Source organism: Martes martes, assembly GCF_963455335.1.
Source record: "Martes martes genome assembly, chromosome: 2".
NCBI classification, from domain to species: Eukaryota; Metazoa; Chordata; class Mammalia; order Carnivora; family Mustelidae; genus Martes; species Martes martes.
In genome coordinates, this window is record NC_137889.1 from 170925150 (window position 1) to 170948175 (window position 23026).

Consider the following 23026-nt stretch of genomic DNA (forward strand, 5'->3'; position numbering starts at 1 on the left):
ACTCTAAGACAACCAGAAATATCCTATTTGATAACCAGTTATAAATAAATGTGGCTCTGAGTTTCCTTTGTAAACAAATAAATCCATGGCTTTGCCCTCAACAGCCTGGGACTGAAGGCTATACAGTTGACCCTTGAACAATGTGGGGGTTAGGAGTGCAGACCCCCTGTGTAGTCAAAATTCTGTGTATAACATTAAACAGCCCCAAAACTCAATTAGTAAAAAATCTGTGTATAACTTTTAACACTCTTAAAACATAATTACTAATGGCCTCCTGTCGACCAGAAGCCTTACCAATAATATAACATCAGTCAACACATATTTTATATGTTATATGTATCATATATTGTATTGTCACAACAAAATAAACTGGGGAAAAAAAAGGAAAACATTAAGAAAATCACAAGGAAGAGAAAATATATTTATAGTACCGCACTGTAAAAAGTCCATGTATGAGTGGGTCCATGCAGTTCAAACCCATGTTGTTCAGGGGTCAACTGTATTTCCCTTTATATATGTAAATTATTAAGTCATGAGTTAACTGGTTAACTACATATTTGTGTGACAGGGTCAAAAATTTAATAATATACTCAGATGTGAACAAAAAAACTTTATTTTCCATAACTCGTCTAATTTTTTCCCAAGCTCCAAAGTTGAACAGGATGACAAAGTTCACTCAGAGGACAGTGAAGTTCCGGAAGATACTCCAAGGACCAGGGTGCCTGGGTGGATCAGTTGGTAAAGTGTCTGACTCTTGATGTTGGCTTGGGTCATAGTCTCAGGGTTGGGGGATTGGACCCCACATTGGGGTTTGTGCTGGGTGTGAAACCTGCTTGGTTTTCTCTATCTCCCTCTTCTTCTGCCCCCACTCTGCTTGTGCACTCTCTCTCTCTAGAAATAAATGAAGAAAATAAAGAAAAAAAGACACTCCAAGGGCCACTGTGTACACTTCTGAGGTTGACCCTTTCCTTGCTGCCATGAAATCCCATAAATTCCTGTTCACACAGAATCTATTTGTGGCTGAAAGGAGAAGGGAGAACAAGGGTCCTTCAATGGGCAATTACTCAAGAGTATTTCCATTTGAAACAGAATGGCTGAACTAGAGGACTGAGGTACCTATAATAAGCAAGTTTGAGGAACACCTCAGCCTCCAGCCTTGCTCCCTGGCTTAGTTCGAACAGTTTTCATTAAGTCTTCCCCAAATGTGTAGAGCTAATAAAGGCACCACCTATACAGCAACCCAAAACCATCATGTTCATCAGAATCCAAGTTAATGATGGTTTTTTTACATAGAAGTCCCTGACTTTTTCAAGTTTCCGCATCGTTTTCAGCAATTAGTGCTAACTTCGTATTAAAAGCAGCTCTAATATTAGCCCAGAAAAGACCATGTTTGCTCTTCTCCTTAGGCCATTCCAAGTAAGTCCTCTGTCTCATGAGAGCCCTCAGCTTGTGATACTTGCTGGGAATGCAGTTATGTGGAATGGGTTCCAGCAAGATCAGGATTAAGTTATTAGATCCTTCATGAAAGAGATTATGGTGGGCAAAGTAGAGCTCATAATGGCACCACTCACTCTGGACAAAGTTAGGCGACAAAACAAAGATGGACTTGTAACTTTTCTCAATGCAGTTTATGATATTTTCCACAATACTCTTCCCAGGAACAAAGTTTCTCTCATGGAGACAAATCCTTATATCTTCTTTTTCTAGGCAAGGTACCAGTTCATTCTTCACCCAGGCTGAATCATGTTCACTGTATGAAATAAAAGCATGGAACTGGAGGGTTCTTTGGAGTTCTTCTAAAGGTATGTTTCTTGCCCTGCGCCGGGTCTGGGTCCACTGACACACCATCCTGAGATACCAGGGCAGATCAAAGTAGATACAGAGGGCGGTCACAGTAGCAGTCAACACCAGCATAGTGACCCCGATGGTAACAAGCAGCAGAGTTGTGTTGCAGGATAACTGAGACACGTGAAAGTCCTTCAGCAGGGTTCCCTTGTAGTTTTCTGGATAGTCACACTTATAAGAATCAGGCCAACCTTCTACCACTTCACGTGATACTTGGCCTAGCCTTTGGACAAATTCTCTTAGTTCACATGTACATTGGAATGGATTGTTCCCTGCTCTTATGGACCTAATCTTCTGGCAACTCTGGAAGAAATCAGCTGATGGGTTGGAAATTGAATTAGAGTCAATGATCAGTACAGAAAGGCTGCTAAAAGTACCACAGTCTGGAAGGTGGGCTAAAGAATTGGAAGCAACATTGAGTTCTTGCAAAGCTTCTAGTTTCATGATTGGTTTAGGAATGCTCCTTATTCTGTTATCGTGAAGATCAAGTACCTTGACCTTGGGAGGTAAACATCTGAAAACAGATTCAGTAAGTATATTTGAAGACAAATTTAACACGACTATACTCCCAACCCAAGTGCAATCTCCATCATGTCTATCATATTCCAAAGAATTCCCACTAACATCCAATATTTCCAAAGATGTCATATGCTTAGTCATGAGACCTACTTTGTAAAGGTCTTCTAATTTATTCTTTTGTAAGATAAGTGTTTCCAATCTAACAAGTTGGGAACAATTTTGAAAAACACTATCAGTGAAAAGATTCTGGGTAAAGTTCAAAAACTTAAATGTGTTTGATGGCGGAGGACAAAGCATGTGTATAAAACGTGTATCTGATATGGTTAACATCATAATATTCATCTCAGAAAAAATTGTGTATAACTCGGTCTGTGAATAAAGGAAAACCTCATTTTTAACATGCTCTATTTTCAATGCCTTCAGTGTTGTTTTAGAATAACGAATATCTTCTTTATCAATGCTGCCAAATATTGTTAAATTATAAATATTGAGATATTCTACAGGTTTGGGCCAAAGAGATCGAAAAATTTCAACTAGACATTTCCAAGTTGTTTTTATATGTCTGAGAGTAACATTCAGTAAAGTTGGACCTCTAGTGAGTCCCAATAAAAAGTTAGTGAATAGTGCACAATTACCATCATTCAATTCAATATTAGTCAGTTGTAAGCACCCTAAGCTATTAACTAATATGTTCACTTGGACAGAGAAGAGCTGATTTGGATGAAAAACAAGGTCAAGTGTTTTTGTATTCAAAATTGGAAGACTTTCTGTTTCTTTTGCATAATAACCTTCTAAATCCAGAAGGATATAATTTAGATGCAGATGAGCAATTGGTAGCAGATCTAATGGTCGTACCTTTGTAGCACTTAATCCTAAGAAATGTAGTTGTGTCAGGTTGCCAAATTCCTTACAGATGGGCAGGACATCAAAGTCATTGAATGAGAGGTCTAAATGCTTGAGACTTGTGACAAGATGGCAGGATATATTCTGTAACTGATTGTGAGATAAATCCAAATATTCCAAATCCTGGTTGAACTTGAAAATTCTAAAATCAAGGCACCAGATTCTATTATGAGAAAGTCTCAAAACTTTAAGCCCTGAGAGATAGCTCATGTCAGAGACGTGAAGCTCAGATATGTGGTTCTGAGACATATCTAAGATTTTTGTTTTTGGTGGCAGGTTTTTTGGGACATGAGTAAGTTTCATATTTGACATGTCCACGGCAAATTCACTCTCTTCAGAAAACTGGATTATGTTTCCGACTATTAAGATCACAAGGCATACAAAGTGAAAGCTTCTTGTGATTGAGTCCTTGTCTTTGGTCATGATGTTGAAATGGCTATTCCCCAAAGCGTTGTTGCTGTTCTTCAGAGCATCTTTATATGTGTCCAAATTCTAGAAATATAATACACATGAAGATGTATAAATATTGGATGATTGCTCTCCAACCTCCACTTGCAAAACACAAAATCTCAATGATCTTTTCCTTCACTATAAGAGTCATTTCTGTCCACATAGTTAAGTGTGATATTTTCCCAGTTACGTAGCTTGTCGGTACCAGAGGAGGCAATACAGACCTTATTACCCAAGAAATATGGTTCTGTGTTTTATTCTGTCTGGGCACTCTCTGAGGGATCCACTCAGGGGCTTGGCTTTGTTTCACCCTCTTCAGAACTTTCTCAGGACTGGAGCAGGCTGCTCGGTAATGTTTATTGAAAATCTTTAAAGGTAAACATACTAGCCATAGGTACCTAAAACAAGGAATAACAAATGTAACAAATAGCACACACACCAAAAAGCCAGGGAAGGAAGAGAGATACGGCGGGGGGGGGAGTCTTTGTAACACCCCACATTTACCACAAAATGTAGAGAGATACACATATGTCTAGAGCCGTATGGAAGCTCAAAAAAGATAAGAAAATCCTCAACTTTCATCTCTGACTGACCTTTGACTCTGTGAAGGCAGAAGGTAAAGGCTAAGGCAGAGTTGTAAATAGCCAGAATAAGCATTGAGGAAATGCATCAACACAGAGCCAATCTACAAAGGTCAGAAGTTTTCTTTTATTTTTTCCCTAGTTGTTTAAGAAAATCTCCATCAAAGCACTAACTAGCCAGTAAGCTAATGGAGCAGAGAAGTCAGTGGCCACACATAACAAAGAATACAGTCCTTACACAATAGTTTAGAGCAGTCACTAAGCAAACAACCAACAACACCCCACAACACATAGCAACAGCAAACTGTGGGAGAGAGAATCTGAGTTACCACCTTGTTATATTTCCAGAGTTACCACATTACAATATTCAAAATGCCTACTTTAAACAATAGAAGGCATGCAAATAAATTAGAAAGTACTATCCATTTATAGGAGAAAAAAAGAACAAAGTTAGAGAAGTGACACTACCCAACCTCAAGACTTCTTATAAACCTACAGTAAATAAGACAGTATGGTATCTGTGAAAGAATGGACAGAGAGATCAATGGACCAGAATAAAGAAGTTAGAAATAGGCCCACACAAATATAGCCATCTGGTCTTTGACAAAGAAGCAGAGGCAATTCCGTAAAGAAAAGACAGTCTTTCCAACAAATGGTACTGGAACTATATATAAGACATCCACATGCAACAAAAAAAGGTGGGGGGAGGTTCTAACACAGACCTTACACTTTTCACAAAAATTAACCCCAAATGGATCATGAACCTAAATATAAACTACAAAACTAGAAAGCTTCTAGGGGATAATATAAGAAAAAATCTAGGTGACTTTGGGTTTGGAGATGACTTTTTAGATACAACATCAAAAGCAAATTCCATGAAAACATTGTTAAAATTGGACTTCACTAAAATTAAAATTTTCGACTTTGCAAAAGACACCATTAAGACAATGAAGAGACAAGCCCCTGGCTGGGAGAAAATATTTACACAACACATATCTGATGAAGGGCGTGTGTTCAAAATATACAATGAACTCTTAAATTCAGCAATAAGAAAATAACAATTTAAAAATGGACAAAAGCGGGGCACCTGGGTGGCTCAGTGGGTTAAGCCTCTGCCTTCAGCTTGGGTCATGATCTCAGGGTCCTGGGATCGAGCCCCGCATCGGGCTCTCTGCTCAGCAGGGAGCCTACTTCCCCCCCTCTCTCTGCCTGCCTCTCTGCCTACTTGTGATCTCTGTCTGTCAAATCAATAAATAAAATCTTTTTAAAAAAATGGACAGGGACGCCTGGGTGGCTCAGTTGGTTAAGCGGCTGCCTTCGGCTCAGGTCATGATCCCAGCATCCTGGGATCGAGTCCCACATCAGGCTCCTTGCTCGGCGGGGAGCCTGCTTCTCCCTCTGCCTCTGCCTGCCACTCTGTCTGCCTGTGCTCGCTCGCTCTATCTCTCTAACAAATAAATAAATTTTAAAAAAAAAATGGACAAAAGCTCTGAACAGTGACCTCACCAAATAGCAAATTAGAATATGAAATGATACTCAATATCATATGTCATCGAAGAATTGCAAACTAAAATACTGAGATACCAACCATTACATACCCATGAGAGTGGCCAAAATCCTGAAACACCAAATATTAGTGAGGCTCTGGAGCAACAGGGACTTTCATTCATTGTTGTTGGGACTTCAAAATGGTACAGGCACTTTGGAAGACAGTCTGCCAGCTTCTTACAAAGATAAATATACTCTGACCATATGATCCATCAATTACACTCCTAGGTATGTACCCAAATGAATTGAAAATCTAGTCCACAGAAAAAGTTTGCATGTAGATGTTTATAGCAGCTTTATTCACAACTACCAAAAACTAGAAGCAACAGTATGTCCTTCAGTTGGCAGAAAGGTAAACTGTGGGGGTGCCTCGGTGGCTCAGTGGGTTAAGCCTCTGCCTTCACCTCAGGTCATGATCTCAGAGTCCTGGGATTGAGCCCTGCATCGGGCTCTCTGCTCAACAGGAAGCCTGCTTCCCCCTCTCTCTCTGCCTGCTTCTCTGCCTACTTGTAATGTCTTTTTGTTAAATAAATAAAAATCTTAAAAAGAAAAAAAAAAAGGTAAACTGTGGTACATCCATACAATGGAATATTATTCAGTGCTGAAAAGAAATGAGTGGTCAAGCCACAAAAAGTCACAGAGGAACCAAATGTATATTTCTAAGTAAAAGAAACAAATCTGAAATGGCTACATGCTGTATAATTCCAACTCTGTGGTATTCATAAAAAGGCAGAACTAAAGAGAAAATAAAAAGATCAATGGTTGCTAGTGTTTCAAGAAGAGAAGGATGAATAACCAGAGCACAGAGGATTTTTAGGATGGTGAACCTGTTCCATATGATGTAATAGTGGATACAGGACCTTCTGCATTTGTCAAAGCCCACAGAACTATACAACACAAAGACTGAATCCAAATGTAAATTACGAACCTTAGTTAGCAATAATATATCAATTATATAATGTACCACACTAAAGCAAAATGTAATAGGAAAAGCTGTACACAGTGGAGAAGGGGTATATGGAAACTCCTGGACTATTTGCTCAATTTTTCTGTAAAACTAAAACTTCTCTAAAAAAAAAAAAAAAAAAAGAGTCCATTAATTTTAAAAGAGAAGTATATAGAAATGTAACAAATTCCTGCATATTAATTTTGTATCCTGCAATTTTACTGAGTTCATTTAACAATTCGATTAGCTTTTTGGTGGACTCTTTAGGATCTTCTCCATATAGTATCATGTCACCTGCAAATAGTGAAAATTGTACCTCTTCCTTACCAATTTGGATGCCTTTTATTTCTTTTTCTTGTATGATTGCTGTGGCTAGGACTTCCGGTACCATGTTGAATAAGAGTGGCGAGAATGGACATCCTTGTCTTAGTCCTGATCTTGGAGGCAAAGCTCTCAGTTTTTCACTGTTGAGTATGATGTTAGCTGTGAGTTTTTCAAATAAGACCTTTATTGTGTTGTGGTATGTTCTCTCTAAACCTATTTTATTGAGGGTTTTCTTTAATAAATGAATGTTGTACTTTATCAGATGTTTTTCCTGCATCATTTGGGTTGATCATGTCGTTTTTATCCTTTCTCTTAATGTGATATATCATGTTGATTGATTTGCAAATGTTGAACCACACTTGGATCCCAGAAATAAATCCCACGAGATTGTGTTGAATCATTTTTGTAATAATTTAGTTTGCTAGTATTTTGTTGAGAATTTTTGTATCTATTTTTCTTTGATACTGGCCAGAGTTCTCTTTTTCTGTTGTGTCTTTATCTTGTTTTGGTAGCAGGGTAATTTTGGCCTCATAGAATGAATTTTTGAGCTTTCTTTCCTCTTCTATTTTTAGAATAGTTTGAGAAGAATAAGTGTTAACTCATCTTTAAATGTCTGATAGGTTTCACCTGTGAAGCTTTCTGGTCCTGGACTTTTGTTTGCAAGTTACTGATTCTGTTTCATTGCTGGTAATCAGTCTGTACAGATCTTCCACTTCCTTGGTTAATTTTTTTCCTGGTATTTTATTATTTTTGGTACAATCATAAATCGGATTTTTTTCTCTAAATTTCAAACTGAACAACAGAAAAAATGGATAAAATCCATTTGTAACCTTCCAAAACTGAATCTGGAAGAAATAGAAAATTTGAACAGACTGATTACTAGCAATAAAATTAGATCCATATTAAAAAAACTCCCAAAAAGCAAAGTCCAGGAACAGATGGGTTCACTGACAAATTCTACCAAACTTTAAAGAAGAATTAATATCTGGTCTTCTCAAACTATCCAAAAATAGAAGATGAAGAAAAGCTTCCAAGTTCATTCTATGAGGCCAGCACTACACTGAAACTAAAACCAGATAAAGACACTACCAAAAAGAAAGAAAAGAAGAAGAAGAAGAAGAAGAAGAAGAAGAAGAAGAAGAAGAAGAACTATAAGCCAATATCTCTGATGAACACATATGCAAAAATCCTCATTAAAATAAAGGCAAAATGAATCTAATAATAGATTTTTAAAAATTACTCACCACTCTCAAGTGGGATTTATTCCAGGGATGTTAAGTGTGGTTCAGTATTTGCAAAGCAATTAATGTGATATATCACATCAAGAGAAAGGATAAAATTGTATGATCATTTCAATAATGCAGAAAAAGCATTTGAGAAAGTGTAGCATCTGTTCATGATAAAAACTCTCAAAAACCCTCAAATTGGGACACCTGGGTGGCTCAGTTGGTTAAGCGGCTGCCTTCGGCTCAGGTCATGATCCCAGCGTCCTGGGATCGAGTCCCACATTGGGCTCCTTGCTCAGCAGGGAGCCTGCTTCTCCCTCTGCCTCTGCCTGCCTCTCTGTCTGCCTGTGCTCACTCTCTCTGACAAATAAATAAATAAAATCTTTAAAAAAGAAAGAAAAAAAACCCCTCAAATCAAAGTAGGTTTACATTATATAAATGATAATGAAAAAAGACTTATTTTGTGAATGGAACAACAAAAGACCCTGAATAGCCAAAGCAATCTTGAGAAAGAACAAAGCAGAGGTATCACTGCCTCAGATTTCAAGATATATTACAAAGCTGTAGTAAGAAAAAAACTGTACTTGCACAAAAATAGACACATAGATGAATAGAACAGAATAGAGAGCCCAGAGGTAAGCCCACATTTATATGGTCCATTCATCTACAATAAAGGAGTCAATACTATACAATGGGGAAAAACAATCTCTTCAAAAAATGGTGTTGGGAAAACTGGACTACTTCTTATACCACACACAAAAATAAAATCAAAATGGATTTTAAAAAAAAGAAAAAAAAGGAGAAAAAGAAATTAATAGAAATGGTTTCTGAAGATGCACAGGCATTGACTTAGTAAACAAAGGTTTTAAATCAACTGTCTTAAAAGTTAACAACATGACTGTGGTCTCTTTTCATTGGCTTAGATGATACTTTATTCTCTTTTATTTTTTTAAAAGATTTTATTTATTTATTTGAGAGAGAGAGAGAGTGAGAGACAGCATGAGAGGGAAGAATATCAGAGGGAAAAGCAGACTCCTCATGGAGCTGGGAGCCCAATGTGGGACTTGATCCCAGGACTCTGGGTTCATGACCTGAGCCAAAGGCAGTTGCCTAACCAACTGAGACACCCAGACACCCACTTCACTCTCTTTTAAAAGGCAGTCCTTTATCCCTCCAAAATGTGATACCACTCAGTTTGATAATCTAAAATTTTACAAAAGGGCAACCAAGGAGCTCTTTCCAGAAACTGTAAGACATTCTCAAGAGTCGACACCAGTATTCAGTTTGGCACTAAACTCAGCCATCTGCTGCAACCAGTGACTTCTCATGGGTAAAGGGTTAATAAACCCAATTAACTCTTTCTCCAGTGACTAATATTACCAATGAGTAATTTTCTAGCTCTTTTCTGAAAACCTGACACATGTAGAATGTCCCCTGTGTTACCAGAAAACATTACTTTTTGGTAAAAATGACTCTTAAATGGTAAATAGCATCCATGTTAAAAGGACTGTGTATGAACTGTATAAACAAAGTAAGAAGATGGTGATGTATTTCCTCTCCTACATCTTTCCAAGAAAAGTGGACCAAATGTGACTTCTTAGGGCTTCTGAATGATTAGATGAGTGTGAGATAAGCTGCTGGTGGTCATTGTGAAGCCATGCATGCAGTTAGTCAGATTTTCAGATCCTTAACCAAGGCATCGCCAAGGTAACATGAGATAACCATTGATCTCATGGGGGAGGGGGGCACCTAGGTGGCTCAGTTGGTTGAGCGTCCAGCTCTTCATTTTGGCTCAGGTCATGATCTCAGGATCCTGGGATCGAGGCCCACATTGGGCTCCATGCTCAGCAGGGAGTCTGCTTGAGGATTCTCTCTCCCTCTTCCTCTGCCTCTCCTCCTGCTCATGCTCACATGCTCTCTTGGTCAAATAAATCTTTTTAAAAAAGGAATGGGGAGGAAGGTGGCTGACAGGTTGGAAGGTCCATCCACCTGTGGCTTGATGTCTGAATCTCTGTGGTATATGAAGGACAAATCCTTTTGTGAGGGTAGTGATTGGAATAAAGCCAAGTTTGGACACAAACAAGGAAGAACCCCCTCCTCCCTCCACCTCCATGAACTGGTCCTTAGCAAAACCAGTTGTCGTGATGATACCACTGTTCGTGGAGCCATATGAGAAGATACGATTAAGGTACACCAAACTGGACATTTATGACTGGCTGAGGGGTAGAAGCAGGCACAGCAGCCCATGGACACCAGGTTTGTGACTGAGACAAAGCAGCGGAACTATAATTGTACAAAGGATCAAGCAAGAATCTAGTCCCAGAAACAAAGACCTAACCCTAACTCATGGGTCTATACCATTCCAGCTTTGATCTGTTTGGAAAAGCATTTATGAGCCCCTGCAGGAAGCAAGAGCTAGCGGGACAGGGAGGGCTCCACAGCTGCCTAATTCCCAATGTACCCTCCTAAAAGCAGCAGTTGCAGCTGTGACGGCCAGAGGGCAGAATCCTGCACCAGAGTGCCCACAACCACACCTGCCTGGAACCACCTACAGGTAGACGTTAGAGGTACTCTCACAGATCGGGAAGAGGCAGATGAGATAATGCATATACACCCTTTGTGGTCATGGGAAATATCTTTCATCACAGGATCTCATTATTTGACACAATTCCCATAAAAATGGGTATGTGTTTTTCCAATTCACACTAGACCAAAAGCAACAAATTGAGAGAGACAGGAATTGACATTTGATAATCTGAAAGCATCAAGTCCCTACAGTTGACATGCTGATAAAACAGGAAAAGAGAGTGAAATGTTAAAAAGTACATGTCAGTCTGAAGCTGCTGTATGTACGGGATAACAGTTTCCCCAGAACCCAGAAAGTCTCACTGTACTACAACAGATTCTAGGCATTGATTTTCATGACACTGATGCCAAGTGATTGAGAAAAGATTACCTATCTGAAGGGTGGAGGCAGGTGCACAAACCCACACATGTCATACTTGAGACTGGAACAAAGGGTTGGATGTGAGTTTCACTCTACCCTATTCAAGAGCTGATCTGCACAGGTAAATGTCTAGAAGCTCTCAGGAGACAAGAGCAGACAACATTTCTTAATATTGTTAATATTAATATTGTTCCTTGCATAGCAGGAACAATTGAAAGCAGATGTTGACTACTTGTTCAGTTTTATTAACAAAAGGATCCACAGTTCATCACCTGAAGGTATATTGGAAATAGTAAAACAGTTAAGAGATAAGTAGGGTTTCCATTAACCATTCTTTGGGAGAGAAAAACTATTCTGGGCTGAAGAATTTCATTACAAAATGGCATATGGTTGGTTAAAAGTCCCTGGGGACACCTGAGTGGTTTAGTCAGTTGAGCGTCCAACTCTTGGTTTCAACTCGGACTCAGGTCCTGATCTCAGGGTCATGAGATCAAACCCTGCCTCGGCTCTGCACTCAGCATGGAGTCTGCTTGAGATTCTTTCCCCCTCCTACTCCCACCTGCTCTGATCCTCCCCCCACCCCCCACTGCTCACACACACACACACTCACTCACTCTCTCTAAAATAAATACATACATACATACATAAATACAATTTTTAAAAGTCCCTCACTGCTCCTCTTCTAGAGCCTCTCCCAGTTGCCACCAAAACACCTAATAAAACACAGAAACTTTTAAAAACCCACCTTGCCACCAAAAACAAAGAAGGATACAAAATTAATGGTAGGATCCAAAAGCATCTACACCCATGAAAAGGTATCAGGAGTCTTATTAAGGAAAACCTGTCATACTCAAGCTTTGTCTCAGGAAAATAGACTCCTTGACAAATGATGGGAAGGAATTTTGTCCTTCCCTCTGTTTGCATGTCTCTGTTTGCAGATGTATGATCTTATATGTGGAGAGTCTGAATGACTTCACGAAAAAAAACTGTTAGAATTATTAAATTCGCTAAGGTTGCCGATACAAAACCAACATACAAAATGTTGCATATCTATGTATTAACAACAAACTATCTGAAAAATAAATGAAAAAATATCCCATTTACAAATTCATCAAAAAGACTAAAATATCTGGGAATAATTTTAACCAAGGAAGTGAAAGACCTGTATACTGAAAACTAGAAGACATTGATGAAAGAAGCTGAAAAAGATACAAACAAATAGAAAGATATCCTGTATTCATAGATCAGAAGAATTATACTGTTAAAATGTTCACACTACCCAAAGCCATCTATAGATTCAGTGCAATCTCTATTAAAATTCCAATGGCATTTTTCACAGAAGTGGAAAAGAGAATTCTAAAACTCATATGTAATTACAAAAGACTCCAACTTGCAACGCAATCCTAAGGCAGAACAAAGTTAGAGGCATCACACTTTCTGATTTCAAACTATACTACAAAGCTGTAGTAATCAAAACAGTGTGTGTTGGCTTAAAAACAGACATGTAGACCAGTGGAACAGAATTGAGAGCCCAGAAGTAAATCCATGTATATACAGTCAACTAATATTTGACAGGGGAATTAAAAATACTTGATAAGGAAAATGTAGTCTCTTCAGTGAATAGTATTGGGAAAACAGGATATGCGCATGTAAAAGAACTGGATCCCTATCTTACCCCACTTTCAAAAAAGCTTACTCCAAATGCATTAAAAACTCAACCAAAAGACCTGAAATCATTAAGTTCCTAGAAGAATGTATAAGGGAAAACTCCTGACATTGGTCTTGGCAATATTTTTTTGGATCTGACACCAAAAACATAGGCAACAAAACCAAAAATAAACAAATGAAACTACATCAAACTAAAAAGCATCTGTATAACACAAAAAAACAAGCAGCAAAATGCAAAGTCAACCTATAAAATTGGAGAAAATATTTATAAATCATATTATCTGATAAGGGATTAATATCCAAAGTATATAAGGAACTAAGACAACTCAATAGGAAATATTAATATTAATGTTAATATTAATAAATTTTAAAAGAGAATTTGATTAAAAAATAGACAGAAGGCCTGAATAGACATTTTTCCAAAGAACACATACAGATAGCCAATTAGTACATCAGAAGATGCTCAAGATCACTGATTATCAGAGAAATGCAAATCAAAACCACAATGAGCTATCACCTCACACTCATTAGAATGGTTATCAAAAAAACCCAGAAAATAACCTGTGTTGACAAAGATGTAGAGAAAAAGGAATCCTTGCGCACCACTGAAGGTAAACTGGTGCAGCCATTGTGGCTAATGGTAGTTTCCTCAAAAAATTAAAAAGAGAATTAACATATGATCCAGCAATCCCACTCTGGGCATATATCCAAAGGCAATGAAATCACTGGCTCAAAAAATAGTGGATCACCACATTCATTGCAGCATTTTTCATAATAACCAAGACATGAAAACAACATAAGTGTCCAATGACAGATGAATAAGTAAAGAAAATGTGAGGTACATATAAAATGGAATATTATTTAGCCATAAAAAGAGGGAAAGCCTGCCTTTTATGACAACATGGATAGAACTTGAGGACATTATGCCAAGTGAGATAAAGTCAGACTGAGAAAAATACTGTATGGTCTCATTTATATGAGAATCTAAAAAAGCCAAACTGATAGAAACAGAGAGTAGAAAGGGGGTTGTCAAGGTCTTGGAGACAGGGGAAGTAAGGAGACGTTGGTTAAAGGGTACAAGCTTCTAGATATAAGATGAATGAGTTCTGGGGAAATCAGAGTGGAAGATGAACCATGAAAGACTGTGGACCCTGAGAGACAAACTGAGAATTTTAGAGGGGAGTGATGTGATGTGAGAAGGGTTTGAGTTGCCATGAGGAAGGGGCCATGAGCCAAGAAATGCAGGTAGCATTCAGAAACTCAAAAAGGTAAGTAAATGGATTCTCCCCTAAAGTCTCCAGAAGAAATGCAGCCTTGTCAACACCTTTATATAAGCCCAACAAGACCTATGTTGTAGTACTAACTTACATAACTGTAAGATAATAGATTTTTTTTTGAAGCCACTGAATTGTGGTAATTTGCTGCAACAGCAATATGAAATTAATATACACTAGTTTGGTCCACCCTTCTGACAAACAGACTATGAAAGCAGATCAACAAGCAGTTTGACATGGAGTGTCAACCACAATCTGGGTTGCATAATCAAAAAGCATGACACTTACAAAATAAACACCATGTAAAAAGGAACCAAACTCAAGATATAAGAGAAGCTAACACCCATGGAAACAGACATAAAAGAGCAGAATAGCCATTGATAATAGATAGACATCCTCAGTGAGAGAGAAGAATTCTTTAAAGGAATGGAGTTTTAATTTCATGGAAATTAAAAACTTAAAAATTGAAATGGAAAACTCACTGTATGAGTTGAAATACAGAGTGGCAATGCTGATGTGAGAGGATTTGGGAGATGGAAGACCAGGAAGAGAAATTTTCCCAAAACACAGCACAAGAGGCCAAAGTGATGATATATAAAAGAAATACTAAAAGACTTGGAAGACAAATCTACCATCTGAATCACCAGAGGACAGACTAGCCTCTGAAAAATAAACTGAGTCCCCTCGCCCCGCAAAAAAAGGACAATAAGGGGGATGCAGGAAGGAATACTCTGCAAAGAAGGTAGGAAAATTTAGTGCTAAATTCCAATTAGTATTGATGACAAAAATTTTGATAACAATATGGAACTAAAATTGCCAACAATTACAAGGGAGTTAGTAGAGAGTGGGGGAGAGGGAGAGAGTGAACTAACAGCATGCTGTGATCCTTGCCTGATTAAGGAGAATCTATAGATAGATCCAGTAAATTCAAGATGTTGCTAGAAAAATACAAGTCTAAGTATGTATATTATAAATTAAGAGTAATTACTAGAAAATACAAATAAAAGGAATAAATTCCAATCATTTGGTGGTGGGGAGAAGCTCAGAATGAAGAAATCCTAATCCATCTGGCTCCTTACTGAAGGAATAATACATAATGATTAATTAGGGTATTTCTAATACTACAAGAATGACTTATTATTACTAGCAAATCTATGATAATAATACATCAATAGATAAAAGGAGAGAAACAGACGAGCATCTCCACAGATGTTAAAAATTCACTCGTTAAATTCAGCATTCATTTCTGCCTAAAAATACAACTTTAATTAAAGTAGATATTGAAAAGATACTTTAAAAATTTGATGAAAAATATATTACCTAACTTGGGGCGCCTGGGTGGCTCAGTGGGTTAAAGCCTCTGCCTTCGGCTCAGGTCATGATCTCAGGGTCCTGGGATCGAGCCCCGCATCGGGCTCTCTGCTCAGCGGGGAGCCTGCTTCCTCCTCTCTCTCTGCCTGCCTCTCTGCCTACTTATGATCTCTGTCTGTCAAATAAATAAATAAATAAAATCTTTAAAAAAAAAAAAAAAAGAAAAATATATTACCTAACTTAAACATCCCACTCCCAAGGCATTTCTGTCAAATTCAAAGTCAAGAATGTCCACTGTTATTTAACAGTGGTCTAGATGTTCCAGCCATTATAATTAAGGTGGGGAGAGAGGAGGAATGAGAGACAGAAATATTAGAATACAGAAAATAAATTGATCACTATTTTCAGATATATGAATGTTAGCATGGAAAACCCAAGAGAAGTGATGGAAAAACTGTTAAAACCAGTAAAAGAGAATGATAAAGTGGCCAGTACAAAATAAATTATTTTTTGAAAAGGAAATCTAATTTTCCAAAAATAGTGGGTTGTCAAGTAAATTATGGTTATCTCCATATAATTAAATATTACCATGTGGCCTTTAAAAATGATGAAAAGCTAATTTCATGGGAAATTTCACACCATCTATATGTAAGTGACAAAAGTTTATTTTTAAAATGTACAGTAATAAGTATGTATAGATACATGTGGGAAATTAATATACATATCAAGATACTAAGTAATGATCTCTACATGGTGGGATTGTAAGGGAGTTTTATTTTCCTCTTAGCTTATTTTCAACATTCAAAATTAAGAAGAGCACATTGTTGGGGTGCATGGGTGGCTCAGTTGGTTAAGAGTCTGAATCCTGGTTTTCGCTCAAGTCATGATCTCAGGGTCGTGAGATCAAGCCTCCCATCAGGCTCTACACTGGGTGTGAAGCCTGCATAGGATTCACTCCCTCTCCCGCTGCCCCTCCCCACTGCTTGCACTCACTCTCTCTCCAAAAAAAAATTAATTAAAAAAACTAATTCAAAATTATAATAATTTTAAAAATAATTAAAACTTAATTAAAAATTAACTAAAAATAACTAATTAATTAAAATTTAAAAATATGTAAAAAAGAAGAGCATATTATTTGCTCAGAAAATATATCAAAGAATTAAAAAGCAATAGTTAATAATAGGAATTATGCCCAATCTCACAAAAGATAAAAACGCTCCCTATGTTTACTGCAGCATTATTTACAAAAGCCAGGATATAGATGCAGCTAAAGTGTCCATCCATAGATGAATGGATAAAGAAGATATTTATACAGTATTTATACACCTCAACCATAATTACACTTGTTATTTGCAACAACGTGGAGGGTCCTGTAATGCTAAGTGAAGGAAGTCAGAGAGAGAAAGACAACACTTATACGTAGGATCTAAAAGACAAAACAGTACCATGCTGTCTTGGTGATCACAGCTTTGTAGTAAAGCTTGAAATCAGGTAACGTGATGCCACCAGTTTTATTTTTGTTTTTCAACATTTCCTTAGCAATTCGGGGTCTCTTCTGATTCCATACAAATTTTAGTATTATTTGCTCCAGCTCTTTGAAAAATACTGGTGGAATTTTGATCGGAATGGCATTGAAAGTATAGATTGCTCTGGGCAGTATAGACATTTTAACGATGTTTATTCTTCCGATCCAAGAGCACGGAATGGTCTTCCATCTTTTTGTGTCTTCTTCAATTTCTTTTAGGAGTGTTCTGTAGTTCCTCGAGTACAGATCTTTAACCTCTTTGGTTAGGTTTATTCCGAGGTATCTTATGGTTCTTGGTGCTATAGTAAATGGAATCGATTCTCTAATTTGCCTTTCTGTATTTTCATTGTTAGTGTATAAGAAAGCCACTGATTTCTGGACATTGACTTTGTATCCTGCTACATTACTGAATTGCTGTATGAGTTCTAGTAGTTTGGGGGTGGAGTCTTTCGGGTTTTCCATATAAAGAATCATGTCATCTGCGAAGAGAGAGAGTTTGACTTCTTCCTCGCCAATTTGGATACCTTTTATTTCTCTTTGTTGTCTGATTGCTGTTGCTAGGACTTCTAATACTATGTTGAACAAGAGTGGTGAGAGTGGGCATCCTTGTTGTGTTCCTGATCTCAACGGGAAGGCTGCAAGCTTTTTCCCATTGAGGATGATATTTGCTGTGGGTCTTTCATAGATAGATTTGATGAAGTTCAGGAATGTTCCCTCTATCCCTATACTTTGAAGCGTTTTAATTAGGAACGGATGCTGGATTTTGTCAAAAGCTTTTTCTGCATCAATTGAGAGGATCATGTGGTTCTTCTCTCTTCTCTTATTGATTTGTTCTATCACATTGATTGATTTGCGAATGTTGAACCATCCTTGTAACCCAGGGATGAATCCCACCTGGTCATGGTGGATAATCTTTTTAATGTGCTGTTGGATCCTGTTTGCTAGGATCTTGTTGAGAATCTTAGCATCCATATTCATCAGTGATATTGGTCTGAAATTCTCCTTTTTGGTAGGGTCTTTGTCTGGTTTGGGGATCAGGGTAATGCTGGCTTCATAAAAAGAGTCTGGAGTAGAGTAGAAAGCCCAGATATGGACCCTCAACTCTATGGTCAAATAATCTTCGACAAAACAGGAAAAAATATCCAGTGGAAAAAAGACAGTCTCTTCAATAAATGGTGCTGGGAAAACTGGACAGCTATATGTAGAAGAATGAAACTTAACCATTCTCTTACACCGTACACAAAGATAAACTCGAAATGGATAAAAGACCTCAACGTGAGACAGGAATCCATCAGAATCCTCGAGGAGAACATAGGCAGTAACCTCTTTGATATCAGCCACAGCAACTTCTTTCAAGATATGTCTCCAAAGGCGAAGGAAACAAAGGCAAAGATGAACTTTTGGGACTTCATCAAGATCAAAAGCTTCTGCACAGCAAAAGAAACAGTCAACAAAACAAAGAGGCAACCCACGGAATGGGAGAAGATATTTGCAAATGACAGTACAGACAAAAGGTTGATATCCAGGATCTATAAAGAACTCCTCAAACTCAACACACACAAAACAGATGATCATATTAAAAAATGGGCAGAAGATATGAACAGACACTTCTCCAATGAAGACATACAAATGGCTACCAGACACATGAAAAAATGTTCATCATCACTAGCCATCAGGGAGATTCAAATCAAAACCACATTGAGATACCACCTTACACCAGTTAGAATGGCCAAAATTAGCAAGACAGGAAACAACGTGTGTTGGAGAGGATGTGGAGAAAGGGGAACCCTCTCACACTGTTGATGGGAATGCAAACTGGTGCAGCCACTTTGGAGAACAGTGTGGAGATTCCTCAGGAAATTAAAAATAGAGCTTCCCTATGACCCTGCAATTGCACTGCTGGGTATTTACCCCAAAGATACAGATGTAGTGAAAAGAAGGGCCATCTGTACCCCAATGTTTATAGCAGCAATGGCCACGGTCGCCAAACTGTGGAAAGAACCAAGATGCCCTTCGACGGATGAATGGATAAGGAAGATGTGGTCCATATACACTATGGAGTATTATGCCTCCATCAGAAAGGACGAATACCCAACTTTTGTAGCAACATGGACAGGACTAGAAGAGATTATGCTGAGTGAAATAAGTCAAACAGAGAGAGTCAAGTATTATATGGTTTCACTTATTTGTGGAGCATAACAAATAATATAGAGGACAAGGGTAGATGGAGAGGAGAAGGGAGTTGAGGGAAATTGGAAGGGGAGGTGAACCATGAGAGACTATGGACTCTGAAAAACAACCTGAGGGCTTTGAAGGGGCAGGGGGTGGGAGGGTGGGGGAACAAGGTCGTGGGTATTGGGGAGGGCACAGATTGCATGGAGCACTGGGTGTGGTGAAAAAAACAATGAATACTGTTACGCTGAAAATAAATAAAAAATTTAATTAAAAAAAAAGACAAAACAAACAAACAACAAAAAGTAGAAAACAGACCCATAAATACAGAGAACAAACAGGCGGTTGCCAGAGGGGAGAGGGGTGGGAAGAATGGCAAAATGGGTGAAGTGGAGTTGGAGGTACGGGCCTCCAGTTACGGAATGAATACGTCAAGGTGATAAAAGCTACATCGTAGGGAATATAGTCGATGCCTTTGTCATAGTATTGTATGGTGACAGACGGTATCCATTCTTGTGACGAGCATTGCATAACATTTAAACTTGTTGAATCACACAGTTGCAAACTGATACTAATGTATTAAAACTAATGTAACGCTGTCTGTCAACCATACTTGATTTTTAAAAAAATGCATATTAGAGAAACCATAAGAGACTCTAAATCTCACAAAACAAACTGAGGGATGGGGGGGGAGGAAGGAGTGGGGAGAGGGTGGTGGGGTCATGGACATTGGGGAGGGTATGTGCTATGGTGAGTGCTATGAAGTGTGTAAACCTGGCGATTCACAGACCTGTACCCTTGGGGCTAATAATCCATTATATGTTTATAAAAAAATTAAAAAATTATTTTTAAAAATGCATATTAAACAAGCCAGGACATAACATTTAGATGAATCACGTTCTGAATCTCAGTTTAGACAGACTCAGTAAAGAAGTTACTTGAATAAAAGAGGGAGAAGGGATTTTAAGATGGACCCAGCATTAGATTCTATTAAAAAATAATAAATGTTCGGGGCGCCTGGGTGGCTCAGTGGGTTAAGCCTCTGCCTTCGGCTCAGGTCATGATCTCAGGGTCCTGGGATCAAGCTCCGCATCAGGCTCTCTGGTCAGCAGGGAGCCTGCATCCCCCTCTCTCTCTGCCTGCCTCTCTGCCTACTTGTGATCTCTGTCTGTCAAATAAATAAATAAAATCTTTTAAAAAAATAATAAATGTTCATTTTTGATAAATGCTTTGGCCATGTAGGAAAATGTACTTCTTTTAGAGATATAGAATGAGGGGTTTACAGAGGGAATGTTAGGACTTCTATAATATAAGATATTTAAGCACAAAAAGAAAAAGTGATCAAATGGGACTTTTTATTTCTTAAAGATTAAAAAAAGTATGATTATTTTTACCTACCAAACTGGGAGAATTAAAAACTATAATGGCCAGTATTGGCAGGTGTGACTAAAATAAAAGCTTTTGTTTATTACCAGCAGAAATGAAAAATTAGTACAAACTTTCTGAAGGGCAATTTGTTCACATACATAAATTCCTTAAGAACATGTTTATCCTTATTTTAGCAATTACACGTCTCAGAATTTTTTCCTAAAGGAATTATCAGAAATACACATAAAAATATTACTCTGAAGGGGCGCCTGGGTGGCTCAGAGGGTTAAAGCCTCTGCCTTCGGCTCAGGTCGTGATCCCAGGGTCCTGGGTTCGAGCCCCGCATTGGGCTCTCTGCTCCATGGGGAGCCTGCTTCCTCCTCTCTCTCTGCCTGCCTCTCTGTCTACTTGTGATCTCTGTCTGTCAAATAAATTTAAAAAAATAAAAAAATTTAAAAAATTAAAAAAAATATAAATTACTCTGAAAATGGTTGCGACATATGAAAAATTGAAAAAAATGATATTGTCTAGTGTAGAAAACAGTTTAATTAGTTATTGTATACCGATAACATGGAATATCATGTAGCCTCAAATATTACACTTTTGAAGTAATAGAAAATGTTATGTAAATATAATTTATATTTATATTAAATATGTTATAAATAACATAATGAATAAAAGAATACAAAATCGTGTATGTAGTAGGACTCGAATTTTGTAAAATATGATTAAACCCTGACAAAATACACAAAGCCTCAGGCAAAAGAGAATAGAAAGAAATATACCAAATGCGAACAGTGATTATTTCTGGATCTCTGAATCATAGATATTTCATTCTCTTTCTTATTCTTTTGCATATAGTTGCAAAAGTTCTAATTTTGAACATTTTTCTTGACTCAAAAGATTTGTCTCAAAATATAGCTAATGTAAACATATTTTATATATATTTTTTAAATATTTTATTTATTTATTTATTTGACAGAGAGAGAGAGAGAGATCACAAGTAGACAGAGAGGCAGGCAGAGAGAGAAAGGGGGAAGGAGGCTGCCCGCTGAGCAGAGAGCCCGATGCAGGGCTCGATCCCAGGACGCTGAGACCATGACCTGAGCCGAAGGCAGAGGCTTAACCCACTGAGCCACCCAGGCACCCCAACATATTTTATATTTAGAGAAACATGCTTATATTATTTGGAATTTTGATACATACAGAAAAAAATCCACACAATAGTGGATCATTGACACTAGTGGGTGAGACACCCCTCCACCGTGTCTGTGTTCAAGGGACCGAAACTCAGCCACCATGTAAGAAAGTGGACCAGCTGAGAACATCCTACCTGGCTCCCCCACCCACACACACACAAATATTGCTCCAAGGGTATTTATATCCTCAAGCAGCTTCTACTGTGTACACTTAACAAGCCAGCCAGGAACTTTTCTATTTAAGCAAAATAAAGGAGAGTGAAAAGAGGGAGCAGATGGTCAGAGAGGACATAATTTGTTTTAAAAGGAAGTAAAGAGATCAAAGGTAAAAAAATTTTTTTTTCTTTAATGCATCAATAAGAAGAGGGAGAAAAAAGACGGAAGCTCTATTTCAAGGGGGGAGAAACAAAAAAACTCTGGTGGATAGGTTCTATGAACATTAAAGCTACGAAAAAGACACAATGAACAAAACATTGAGATAAATGCGAGTCCGTGGTCAAGTCAAGTAAGAAAGAAAGAAAGACATCGCTTTATTTGCCAAGGTTTAGGTTAGAGACCTGGAAGAAAGCAGCGCTAGACCCATCCCTGCCACTTCCTCCATTTAACAAATGTTTATTTAATGGCTGTGCCAGGCGTCAGGAGCTGGCGATAGAGACAGGAAGAGCGTTGGCATAATCCCTGCTTTCAAAGTGCTTCCCCATGAGTGACAGATACGAAGGAACAGCTACAGCCCCAGTGATGAGCCGGAGCAAAGGCTCAGGTCTACTAGAAAAACACATAACTTGGGCTGGGTGCTGCGCGAGGGGCAGAAACTGCGGTGAACGTCCCTGGAAGCAAGCAACGAGAGGGAGAGGTGAGAAATGCAGACAGAAACAGACAAAATGACATCAGTTAGTGTCTTCCCTGAACTATGGCTGCAAGTGCCAATTCTTTTTACCTCTTCAAGACAGCCATGAAAACACCCTACTTTTCACCTTTCTTGGAAATGAAAAGGACAGCCGCAACTTTTTTCAAAGGACACTGAAACTCATCTGGCAAACATTCCAAAGAAGGGTTACCCCTCTCCTGTGCCATCGCTGGCATTTTCTCGCATATTTGAGGTCCTTCTGCCAATCTTTTGAACAATCCACAAAAGCCTGCTCACTTACCGCGGTGCTCCTTTCCCAGGAGAAGAGGAAAGTCCTTTCCAAAATGCAAGGGAAAGCGAGCGCCTGACCGAA

At 38.2% G+C, this 23026-nt stretch overlaps 2 protein-coding genes across 2 annotated transcripts in view; both read right to left on the reverse strand.

The window, feature by feature from the left end:
* Positions 1–23022, reverse strand: part of TLR1 (toll like receptor 1) — a 34158-nt gene extending 11136 nt beyond the window's left edge. The window contains exon 1 of the mRNA XM_080796732.1: positions 22955–23022. The gene's annotated coding sequence lies outside the window, so the exon portion shown is untranslated. The remainder of the gene's footprint in view (positions 1–22954) is intronic.
* On the reverse strand, positions 603–23026 carry TLR6 (toll like receptor 6). The gene is made up of 2 exons (XM_080796731.1): positions 22955–23026; positions 603–3759 (listed from the first exon to the last, which is right to left on the reverse strand). The coding sequence occupies exon 2, from the start codon at positions 3688–3690 to the stop codon at positions 1309–1311; it is 2382 nt and encodes a 793-aa protein (XP_080652857.1). The 5' UTR covers positions 3691–3759; positions 22955–23026; the 3' UTR covers positions 603–1308.

Excerpts from the sequence above, each read along its gene's own strand:
- TLR6 (XM_080796731.1), bottom strand. The coding sequence starts at position 3,690 with ATGACCAAAGACAAGGACTCAATCACAAGAAGCTTTCACTTTGTATGC.